This window comes from Elaeis guineensis, chromosome 11, assembly GCF_000442705.2.
Source record: "Elaeis guineensis isolate ETL-2024a chromosome 11, EG11, whole genome shotgun sequence".
NCBI classification, from domain to species: domain Eukaryota; kingdom Viridiplantae; phylum Streptophyta; class Magnoliopsida; order Arecales; family Arecaceae; genus Elaeis; species Elaeis guineensis.
The window spans coordinates 2,819,018-2,831,088 of record NC_026003.2 but is presented as its reverse complement, the minus strand read 5'-3'; the positions used below and the strand labels follow the sequence as shown (position 1 = coordinate 2,831,088).

The 12,071-nt window shown below is 34.5% G+C and overlaps 1 protein-coding gene and 1 non-coding gene across 2 annotated transcripts; both read left to right on the top strand.

Annotated features, from left to right (window-relative positions):
- Positions 1-327: 327 nt before the first annotated feature.
- Positions 328-1,938, top strand: LOC105053727 (transcription factor TCP7). The gene has a single exon (XM_010934988.3). The coding sequence runs from the start codon at positions 588-590 to the stop codon at positions 1,326-1,328; it is 741 nt and encodes a 246-aa protein (XP_010933290.1). The 5' UTR covers positions 328-587; the 3' UTR covers positions 1,329-1,938.
- Positions 1,939-4,118: 2,180 nt separating this feature from the next.
- Positions 4,119-4,191, top strand: TRNAF-GAA (transfer RNA phenylalanine (anticodon GAA)). Its single transcript has one exon. It is a non-coding gene; the product is annotated as a tRNA-Phe (tRNA).
- The last annotated feature ends 7,880 nt before the right edge of the window (positions 4,192-12,071 follow it).

Sequence of the window (12,071 nt, the reverse complement as noted above, 5' to 3'; positions counted from 1 at the left end):
TAGCATTTCTTCGTATCAATCAATTGCTGCTGGGATGCATTTGCTCCGTGATCGGAGTCAAAATCATATGAAAATTAAAAAAAAAAAATTCATATATTTTTTTTTAATGCATGTTTGATGCATGATCGAAAGCAAAATCAAATTAAGATCTCTGAATGAAAATTAAAATCTTTGGCGATCAAATAATAGCTGGAGTAAAAATTCCTTTTTTTTTTTTTCTTTTTCTTTAAATCATGAAGTAGTTCTCCTTCCAACGAAACACAAACGTGCCCTCAGGCTTCTATCTTGGATAAATCTGACCAGAACGGCTCTCACTCGCTCATCGAGGGTGACTCACTCCAAAAATCCAAACCCTGCTATCCGTCCGGTGCCAGTATTAATGATCGTGATTGATCCGGCGAATGGGTCCCTTCAACCCCCATGTGCTCTTGCCTCTGTCTCCACCCCCTCCTGCCTCTCCTTCATCATCACGCATTTCCCTTCCTCCAACTCATTGATCTCCTCTCTCCCTGCCCGCGCTGCTCGTTCGACTCCATTTCTTTTTTCTATTCTATTCCAATCCTTTTCTTCTTTTATCCGCGAGGGCCATGAGCGGCGTCCTGACGGGCCACTCTCACCAGCGCCAACAGATGACACCGGGAAATAACGATAACGGCAACGGCAATGGCAACGGAGTCCCGCTGGTGGTGAAGAAGGCGCCCTCGAAAGACCGGCACAGCAAGGTGGACGGCCGCGGCCGCCGGATCCGGATGCCGATCGTCTGCGCCGCCCGGGTCTTCCAGCTGACCCGCGAGCTCGGCCACAAGTCCGATGGCCAGACCATCGAGTGGCTCCTCCGCCAGGCCGAGCCCTCCATCATCGCCGCCACCGGAACCGGCACCACTCCCGCCTCCTTCTCCACCCTCGCGACCTCCCTCCGCCACTCCACCTCCTCCTCCTCCGCCCCTCTCGACCACAAACCCCAGCACCACCCCTCCGCTCCCTTCATCCTCGGCAAGCGTCTCCGGGCCGACGACGACGACGACGACTCCTCCGCCACCAAAAATGGCGGTGTAGGAATGGGGCCGATGGGCGGTTTCTGGGCCGTGTCGGCCAGACAGGACTTCGGGCAGGTGTGGAGCTTCGCGGCGCCGGAGATGGTCGTGCCGCCGGGGTCGCTCTCCGGGAGCTTCGCCGTCGCTGCGCAGCCCGTCGGGAAGGCGTCGGCGGCGAGAGGCGGGAACTACCTCCCCATGGTGCAGGGCCACCTCAACCTGCTCGCTTCCTTGTCGGGCTCGCCAGCTGCCGCTTCAGCGGCGGGCAGGAGTACTGAGGACGAGCCTCGCTGATTGCTCTGGTGTTTCGCTGAGGTTGGGTGTGAGGGATCCCTTCCTTGGAAGGTTAGGGTTTGTGGACTTGGAATGACGTAGTTAGCGTTTTACTGCTTCCCCTCTTGCCGTCTTTCTTTGTTTGCGCGTAGGCGTTCCATCTTCTGCTCCTCTCTCCATTGGACTAGAGATTTTGGGATTGAAATGGTTTTCAAACTGCTGGCATTCGAAAAGTAGAAAGGATATAGAATTTCGGTTAAACCTCAAATTCTTGGAAGTTGGATGCCGCAGCGAATGCAATCAAAAAGGAACTGAAAAGATTAGGTTTTGATTCGTAGTTGAGTGTGGAGTGTATCGATTGAATTCTCTTCTCTTCTTCGCAACCCCAAGGAAGCACCATGGGAAGTCAAAGAGTTAATATTGAGATGAAGTGAGGGTTTGGGAGCTCTGCTTCATGACCGTGATCATTCTCTCTATGTCTTCTCTCTCTATCTATCTATCTATCTATCTATCTATCTATCTCTATTTTAAAGAAAAAATTATTGGTTAGGGAAAGCTTCTGTGCTTGGCCCGTAAGTTCTCCACTTTTAAAGCTCGATCTGTATTACTTCTAAGCCAGAATTTTTGGGTTTATCGGCATGGAAGTTTCTGTATGTAATTCTGGACTGTTTGGGTGTTCGAGTGCAAATAAAAAGTGTAGCTTTTTACCAAAAAAATATAAAAAATAAAAAAGTGTAGCTGATCTTGCTGCTAAACTTGGTTATGCTCTCAGTATCTAATTGGCGCGAATACAAATCTATATTCTCTCTTCTTTTGTTTCTGTGCCTAGCAAAAAGATAAAACATAATCATAATCATGTTCTAGTGTAGTTGAGCCTATGTAATTGGTTTTTTGAGTTTGATGGATTCACACTGTTCAACTTGAGTAAATCGTATTCAGTAGATCACAAGCTTTATTTTTGAACTTAATTTTGGAGGAAATATCAAGAAAACGGGCAGATTTAAATCCAGTATTCTTTCCTGAAAGCAGCAGTTTCCAAACCTGAACCACAGTTCATGTATCATTTATGGCTCCAAGATTGTTGCATATTTATTTTCACTTCACATGCATTCATGAGCATTAGCATTAGCATTTCAGCATATTCCATGTCCATTGCCATATATATATACATACACACACATTCACTAGTCTTTTTATCAAATCTTGGTTTCTCTTTGCAAGAATTCATCAACTGTGCGCTGGGAGAGACGGTTGGACTGAAAGAGATGTCTGCACATTTCTTATTGACTCGAAGCTGAGCTAACTTTATCAAAAAAGTTTGGTGCTTAGGATTGATTTTAAGGCTTGAAATTGGAGCCATTTCTCCTTAGTGAAAAATCAAAAGAAGGGCAACCAAGCTCTAGTTTACTGTGTTCAAGACAACTTGCCTTTTTCTGAGTCATCAACTTCCAAAGTTGGTTTAACCATCAAACGGCTTTTAATAGTAGTGCAATATGATCTTACCAAAACTAATCTAAATTATGTACTGGTTGAGGTGCTGCCTTTTTGGTTTGAGGGCCTACATTGCTACAGGTGTTAAATGAACAAAAAAATTTATAGGGCTGCTTGGAATTTCGTAGCTGGGCCAACTTGTTTATTTGGATACCTCCAACTCAAATTGTATAGTAAGCAGCTTGGTGGTTGTAACTTAGAACTATTTTATGGTAGCTTGACTTGTGGTCAATATGGCCACGTGATCCTTGCCCGTCCCTTCTCATCCTTTTTCCAATCCTACTCTTAAGTCAATCCTCACCAGCCCCCTTAATGCTATTGCCAGCCCCCACCACCTGTGGGAGGCCCACAGCCATCTCTGCTGTCTCAAACTTCACCATAAAAGCTTCTCCTCCTCCTCCTCCTCCTCTCCTTTCTCTCTCCTACCCCTACCCCACTTTTGAGCCCCTCCTCACTATTGCCATCAATGTTGCTGCTATCCTCATCGCCTCTAGGATACCCACAACCATCTCCACTGCATGCATTGGACTTCATCACATCGCCCTCTTCCTTCACATCACTGCCTCCACCATTATTCATTCCCTCCACCCTCCTCCACCTTTGCCCTTTTCAAGTCCTGCAATGCCTCCTACTCTCTTCCCATAGCCGCCTAAGTTGATACCCAAACCCTCTCCACTAGTCACTTTGATACCTCTTCAACCAAAAGACCCTTATCTTCATGCATGTCAAATACTCTGACCTACCATCCACTTGCAAGGTGACAGAATGTCTATTAAAGACATCTCTTTTTATCCCAAACTCTCCTCAAAACATAAGAATTGAGCATTTTTATAAGTCAATATCGAAACTTCAATTGCAATGTGACCTGAGTTGTAGTATAACTTCAACTAGAAGCCTCAAACAGCTCCTATAATTAGTTTAAGTTAGTTAAATTTCTTTAGATTTAAACTAGCTGAGATATTATTGTTAGGTTAATAGACCTTTTTGAGTCAAATGTGTGGAGACTAAAACACAATAATCAAGCTTGTGCTAATTAATTCAAAACTTGATTTAGTTGAGTTCAGTAATGCATTATTTGGACAAGTTATTTTCTAGATTTTTGTAACATTTTACTTAAGTTAAATATATGGATCAAAAGTGACATAGATTTCATGATAAGTCTCTTTTAATGAGGATGCCATTTTTGAAAATTATGTTAACTCTACAAAAAAAAAATTATGTTACTGCATGTACATAAGGAACCCCTCTCTAGAGTGAATTGCACTCCATTGATCATTATATAAGATATATACAAGTTATTTTAATAAAAAAAAGTGCTAAGCGGGGATAGCTCAGTTGGGAGAGCGTCAGACTGAAGATCTGAAGGTCGCGTGTTCGATCCACGCTCACCGCAAATATTTTTTTATAATAAAAATTTATAAATAATTTTTATAAAAAAAGAACCACTCTATATAAACAATTCAAAATTCTCAAAAATATTATTTATAAAAATATCAAAAAATAAAATTAAATATAAAAATTTAAAGCTCTATGACCCTGGATATAAAACCCCCTAATTTTTTTAAAAAATAAAAACTACTTCTATGTAAAACTTTACAACTCTTAAAAGTATTATAATAAAAATATTAGAAAATAACTTTAAATATAAAAAAAATACTCCTCTCTTAAATTTAAATGTCTCAAAAATATGAAAATTATTTTATGTAAAAGTTCAAACTTGTCCTACCCTTGATATAAAAGTCTCAATAATATGTTTTATATAATAGGAAATTATTTTATACAAAAATTTAAAATTCTACTATCTTCACATAAAAGTCTCGCTAAATCTCAATAATTTCAAAAGGTATTAATCAATAATTTTAGATATAAAAAGTTTAGAATTATCTTGTTGTATATATAAAAATTTTGAAAACTTTTATCTCTTTTAATTAATTAAATATTTAAGTATGACTATAATAAACTTATTTTTCAATAAGTCATAACATAGAAGTCATAGATCATAATCAGTATATGCTTTTCGCATTGAATGCTAATTTATTAAATATTTTTGTAAATAATTTATTCTCATAATTTTATTCTACATATATTTTATTCATAACAACTAAAGTAATAAGTATTGGAATTTTTTTTTCGAGAGTTTTGTTTGTGAAGTTTACAAATATAAAACTTCTTTAAACAATTACAATAATCTATAATTTATGTAAGGAAATTATGGTATAAAATTAGTATTATTATTTGTAAAATTTTTGGAAGAAGTTTATGGTTCTTTTAAGTTATAAAGATTTGCATTACATTTAGAATAGTTTGAATTGATTTAAAGAAAAATAATAGAATATTTGTCTAATGAATCATTAAGAAAATAATATATATCATCCATAGTTTACATATTTATCTTTTTTAATAAAATTACAATTATATTTTGCTTAAATTATTTTGGAATCATAAGTATTTAGTAATATTTCAAAAAATAACAAAAAGCAAAATAAAGGTATTATTAGATAGTTATGATTAAAATATAAATGGATATAAATTACAAGAAAAGGTTAGATATAATGTCGACAAAAAAAATGGCAACAACATCAGCATTATGAACAATAAAAAATAAAATTATAGGACTATTTATATAAAGAAAGAATCTCACAGTAAATATCTAATTCATTTACTAAATCCACACTAGTATTATATAATAAGTAGTTTTTATAATGATAGAAAAAACTAGACTTGCTATATTAGTATAGGCGAAACAATATTTTTTATCTCTAATGTTTACGAGGCAATGATTAGAAATTACCAATCATTAATTTGCTTTGCAATGAATTTTGTCCTTCTAGATCATGATTAATGATGTGGATTTTTTTTTGAAATATCTACCTTGGATTTTTATTAGAAAGCATTCGGATGAAAATACTCTTAGAAGTGTTTTAGCTTGAATCTCCCTACCTCTCTCTCTCTCTCTCTCTCTCTTTCTCAGTGCTCTTTCCATCTCTCTTTATATCAAACATTTATTAATTTTACCTTCTTGAAAATATTACACAAATTTGCCAGTTCTAGAATTAGAAGAAAAATCTTATGCTATTTTAATGTTAATATTTTGCCCAACATTAATATTACTTTTTATGTAGGTTTTTTGAGAGAAAAAGAAGGAGGCTCACTCACACTACATTAATCTTTTAGATTGTGATACTTGGGGATACACTACCTAATTCTTGAATCTAGATACTTTAGATGCTAAGCAAAGGATATGATAATTAAGCAAGCCTTTTTATTTCTTACAATTAATTTTCTTATTAAATAGTCTCTATTTTTTATGTAAACCATATAATTATCATTTTTTTAAGATACTTGTGCAACCTTCATTGTTTTATTGTTCTTGTAAAATTTATCTTTGCAAAGTTTATACTAAAATAGCTTATACAATTATAGACTTTAGTTGTTTAACTATAACAAGGAGGTTTTGCAACTACAAAAAAATTTGAAGCTAAAAAAAAAGTTGTGCTGATGATAAGAAAATCAACAACTTAAATTTTATGATTTTTAAGTTTTATAATATTGTTCAAAATACTTCTTTGGGAAAGTTCAATACATTTATTTGTATAGATTTAAGAAAAAGAAGATTTTGTATGAATCTGAAAGCAATATAAGATGTTAGATTTTCTTAGTCTACTTATCTTAGAATTTAGTTATTTCAAGTTTGAGTCAAGTTATAAAGCTTCCGCATGTGTATTTTTGAATCTAAAACCTATAAAAACTCATTAATGTACTCAATTTTCATCATTAAAATTTACAATATTTTCTCTTTGAGATTCTTCTCAATTATCTTGTATGATAAGGGCCTACACAAGAGCTCATGGTACAAAGCTGTGAATCAGGAGGAGACACTTATGTAGACTAAGATTTTTTAATTGAACCTTGTATAAACTAATGGTTTAAGCTAGAAGGATTGGCAAGAAAGGAAGATGCCACACCTTCTAGTTATTATTTTGATCTTAACCGTATTTATAGTTCTATTTTTGGTTCTACTTCTTATTTCTAGTTCTTTTATTGTGCTACTTTATTGTCATGTAGGATAATATGCTTATCTGGCCTCTGCATCTACATTATTCTTCTCTTATAGAAATTATTATTATATTTTATATAGTTATATCTTTTTATCTTATGCAATCATATGGATATTTTAAGAGTCATAACACTCGATATATGTACTTTGAGATTATATAAGAGCAATTTGTGCAAAGGTTGTGTTCTTACACATTGCATCTTCACTAGAGGTTTCATATAATAATAAACATAAGCATTGCATGTCTATCGTTCCAAAGCCAATTATAATAGTTCACCCTTATGTTTTTTTACATAGACTTTGCTTACACTTTCCTAGAGTAGTTTGTTCTCCTACTAGCATCATGTAATACTAATATTTATCTTACAATATTTATTTTGTATGTTCTTAAGAAAAAATATTAACAAGAAGCATAAAAGTGTCTAGCAAAATTTTAATTATTTTCATGCTTTGCTTCTCAAGTAGTAATTATGACTATGCTTTTAAGGATGTTAGCCATCTTGGTTACAAATTGCAAATATTTGATTATTATGACAGCACACAGACAACTTAATAGCAACTAAATAATCACCATGTAAAAAATTGGTGGATTTCTATAAAAAAAATTTGCTTTATAAAATATCTATATATCTTTTATTCTTATGAAATAATGAACCTATGCTATAAGGATAGGTGATAATTTGTAGGCACTAAATATTATTACTTACAAGGATGTTTACAATTTGAATCATGAGCATATAATTGAAATATGCATGTTCTTCATTTCTATTTAGTAACACCTATTTTGCTTTTAGTTATTTATCAAGCAATTATTTATATGTGGTTTCTCTTGAACTAGTTTAGCATTAGCAAACATAGCTATCCAAGAAATTAAATGTTTGATCGAACACATCCTTATTATTGTTGGTGGTTCTCTTGCTTTTTGCCATTAATTTTTTTGAAGTAAAGAGAGTCTGTGTGAGACAAAGCACATACAGTCATCTAGTTTTATTGAAAAGAAGCTAAAAAAATAGAATGATAGATTCATCAGGAATGTAAATAAGAAAAAAAGAAATAGTAAAGAGTTATTTGATTGAAGAATAAGACACTGCTATAAGTAGAAAATAGGAACCATGAAGTCGCACAATAAGTCCAATGAGCTAGGAAGGAAGCTAGCTAGTCCAAGCTTATATGGAAGCTTTTAATCTTTTCCCAAACCTTGACAAAGCTATAATCGGCTAATCGTTAAAGAGATTTAGACCCTTTGCAACTAAAGCAAAAGGACACAACCCTTTTTGTAGAAATCCTTGCTTTTATCTCATTCTAGCATAACTAGAAAATAGCAACAATGAGCATAAGAATAGCAGGCTATAGATCTTTAGAAAAATATTTTTACCTCCAATTAGAGCATAAGTCCATCAAAGATCTAGAAAGCGGAGGAACCCCAAGCTAATTTGCAAGATAAAAGGGTAGCAAATGAAAATGTGCTTCTTAGATTTAAGAGGATCATCAAAGAACACATAACCCCTCAAAAATTTCTTAAGATTCTTGAAAAGATTTTATCTTGTAGTCAACTTATTTAAGTTAGATAACCATAGATAGCATTTGACATTGGAGGGGTTTTACACTTCTAGAGGTTTGAAGCAATATCCCATTGGACCCTTCTAGAGTCTAAGAATCTATAACATGAGGCAATAAAGATAAGCTTGCTTACCTGCTTTCCAACCAAAAATTATCTAGAAGAATATCCAATTCAGCCTGGGCTTGAGAAGAGGGGGGAGAAAGGCATCTGAGATTTCAATATTGAAATATATATCGAGTTGAAGAATGAAGCAACTTTCTCTAATTTAGATAGACAAGCCCAAAATAAGTTTGCAAAGGCTTCATTTAAGGAAATGTCCATGGTCCAATAGTCCTTCCAAAATAGAATATCCATATCATTTTCAACTAGATGTTTGAATCTGCTCCAAAAAAGGGTAAGTAACAAATAATGTCCCACCATAAACTGGAGAATTTTCTTTTAGGTTTCTTTTTTGAAGTAAATAGAAGAAAGGAGCCTTGTCCAAGGGTCCAGTTCTCTTTTGAGGAACTTCCAAGCCTGATCAATGTTAGTCCTTTAAAGATTTCTAAAGTTCCAATTTAGCGATTCAGAACAAATGAAAACTTTAGTGTTGACTTCTTTTACAACTTCATTAACTTTGGAGGTCTTTGATATTCTTACTACAAAATTATATGAAAATCAACGATTCCAGAAAAGACGAGGGTGTTCTTACAATTAGATTTGAGGAACAAACTTCATACTGGTAATGTGCTTGCAAAGAAAGACTGGTTTGTGAATTCTAGTTGTTCTCTTTGTGGTACTAGTAATGAAACTATGAATCACTTATTTGTAAGGTGGTTATTTACTAGGAGTATTTGATACTTTAAAAACTCAATTGGGACTTAGAGGGAGACCTTGCACAATGCATAACATTTGGATAGTTTAGAGAAAACATAATCTACAAAAATTATCTAAGAAGGCATGTGACCAACTGTTGGTTATTATGTGTTGGCTGGCTATAGGTCTTTAGAAAAACTTTTTGTCTCCAAGCAGAGCATAAGTCCATCAAAGACAGAAGATGGAGGAACTCTAAGCTCATTTGGGAGATAAAAGGATAGCAGATGAAAATATGCTTCTCAGATTTAAGAGAATCATCAAAGAACACATAAGCCCTCAAAAATTTCTCAAGCTTCTTAAAAAGATTTTATCTTACAGCCAGATTATGTAAGTTAGATAACCATAGATAGCATTTGACTTTAGAGAGATTTTATGCTTCTAGAGGGTTGAAGCAATATCCCATTGGATCCTTCTAGAGTTTAAGAATCTATAATATGAGGCAATACAGACAAGCTTGCTTACTTGCTTTCCAATAAAAAATTATCTAGAAGAATATCCAATTTAGCCTGAGCTCGAGAAGAGAGGGGAGAAAGGCATCTAAAATTTCAATATTGAGATATATATCGAGTTGAAGAATGAAGCAACTTTCTCTATTTTAGATAGACAAGCCCAAAATAAGTTTGTAAAGGCTTCATTTAAGAAAATGCCCATGATCGAACAGTCCTTCCAAAATAGAATATCCATATTATTTTCAACTAGATATTTGTATCTGTTTCAAAAAAGGATAAGTAATAGATAGTGTCCCACTATAAACTGGAGCATTTTCTTTTAAGTTTTTTTTTTGAAGTAAACAAAAGAAATGAGCCTTCTCCAAAGGTCCAGTTCTCTTTTGAGAAACCTCCAAGCCTTGTCAATGTTAGTCCTTTTGAGGATTTCTGATGTTCCAGTTTAAAGGTTCGATATAGGTAGAAACTTTAGCGTTGGCTCATTTTGCAACTTCATTAACTTTGGAGGTCTTCAATATTCATACTACAAATTATTTGGGAATCAACAATTCAAGAGAAGGTGAGGGTGTTCTTATGGTTGGCTTTGAGGAACAAACTTCATATCATTGATGTGCTTATAAGAAAGGCTAGTTCATGAATTCTTATTGTACTCTTTGTGATGCTAGAAATAAAATCGTAAATCACTTATTTGTAAGGTGGTCATTTACTAGGAGTATTTGGTTTACTTTAAAACTCTAATTGGGACTCGGAGGGAGGCCTTACATAATGCATAATATTTGAGTAATTTAGAGAAAACATAATCCACAAAAATTATCTAAGGCAAGTGATCAACTGTTGCTGCTATATATTGGGAGATTTGGCGTGAACATAATATATGAGTTTTTCTCAAAAGGAATGGCTCTGTTTTTACCATGGTTCAAAAGATCCTTCACTCATTTCGAAGCTGAGAATATTTGTGTACCAGAAAAATTGAAAATCTCCATAGATACTTGTGGGAGAAGCTCAGATCCTTAGCACAGACAATAAGATGACCTTTTGAATTTGTTGTAATGTCAACTTTCCTTAAGTTTTCTGGACTCTATAACCATTGTAAGCAGTTGTCCCCCTATTAACTTCAAATTTTCTACGTAAATCTCTGTTACCATGTACATATTATGATTTCAATAAAGCGGGAGCAGCTTCACCTACATCCTATTTATATGTATATATAAACCTCTTCTTTGGCCATGTAAACTTTGTCCCAGGTGATCTTATATAAGAGGCCCTGGATATTGTCTAGGCCGTTCCAATAGAGGGACTTTCTTAGCGATTCAATTTTTTTTAATAACCATCTGAGAACTTGATGGAGGCTTTGAGGAAGGTTAAAATAATTAAGATAATGGAACAGTCTCTTCCTTGATCCTCCTTTCCATTCATGCAACTCTATCAAATTGCTTTATGTATAGCGATTCCATTTTGGCCACCCAGGGGGCCAATCAAATTTAGAGAGCTTATTGGGTTTTAGAGGAATGCCAAGATAAGATATGGGTTGAAGAAATAGTTGGTGGTACCATCACGGTCATTGAAGAATTTGCAAGTTCCAGCCATTTTGGTCTAATGACTCCTATATTTTTTTTTTTCTTCAAAATAACTTTTTAATCCTTCTAGACAAGGGTTCGCACTTTTCCATATCCAATTGATACTCATTTCTATTGCTGCAAATCTGTCATGCACATTACTTTTACTGCTAGTCCTAGCCACAAAACCTATGTTGCCTCTGGAGAATTTGTTCCTGGCAATTATTGTGCTGGAAGTTTTTATTGTTTTTGGGCTGTATTTAAATAGGGATTGGACTAACTTGGTTGCTAATTTTGATGCACGTGGCAGCCAAGTTTTAAAACTTTGATGCTGTAATTATAAAACTTTGACACCCTTTACATTCTTGCTATTCTTTAAAAAAATTTAGTTCTTGCTCTTTCACGTCTTATGCATCTCCTTTTTTTTTTGGATAAGATGTCTTATGCAAAAATGAAAAAGCAAATGCTCAAAATATATGAAACAGGGATTCTGTTAGTTTTTATTATAGTATTTTTTGCATATACATAAAAATTCTTTATCACCGTCGCTCCTCTAACTCCATCTTAGATTACCTTAAAATCAGCTATATAGTTTTATAATATTTGCGAGAGCAATGTGAGACAGGCTAAGCTTTCTTACCATTATATATTCTATCAAGTGAATGATGCAAATCACATATCATTGCTTTGGTATACTCCTGTTTAGTGCATTTACATTTACTTTTTGTTTCTGAGAGCAGGAGAAGCATGTAGTAAATAGTATGTGATACCCCAAAATTGTCAAAAATGAATTTGCAC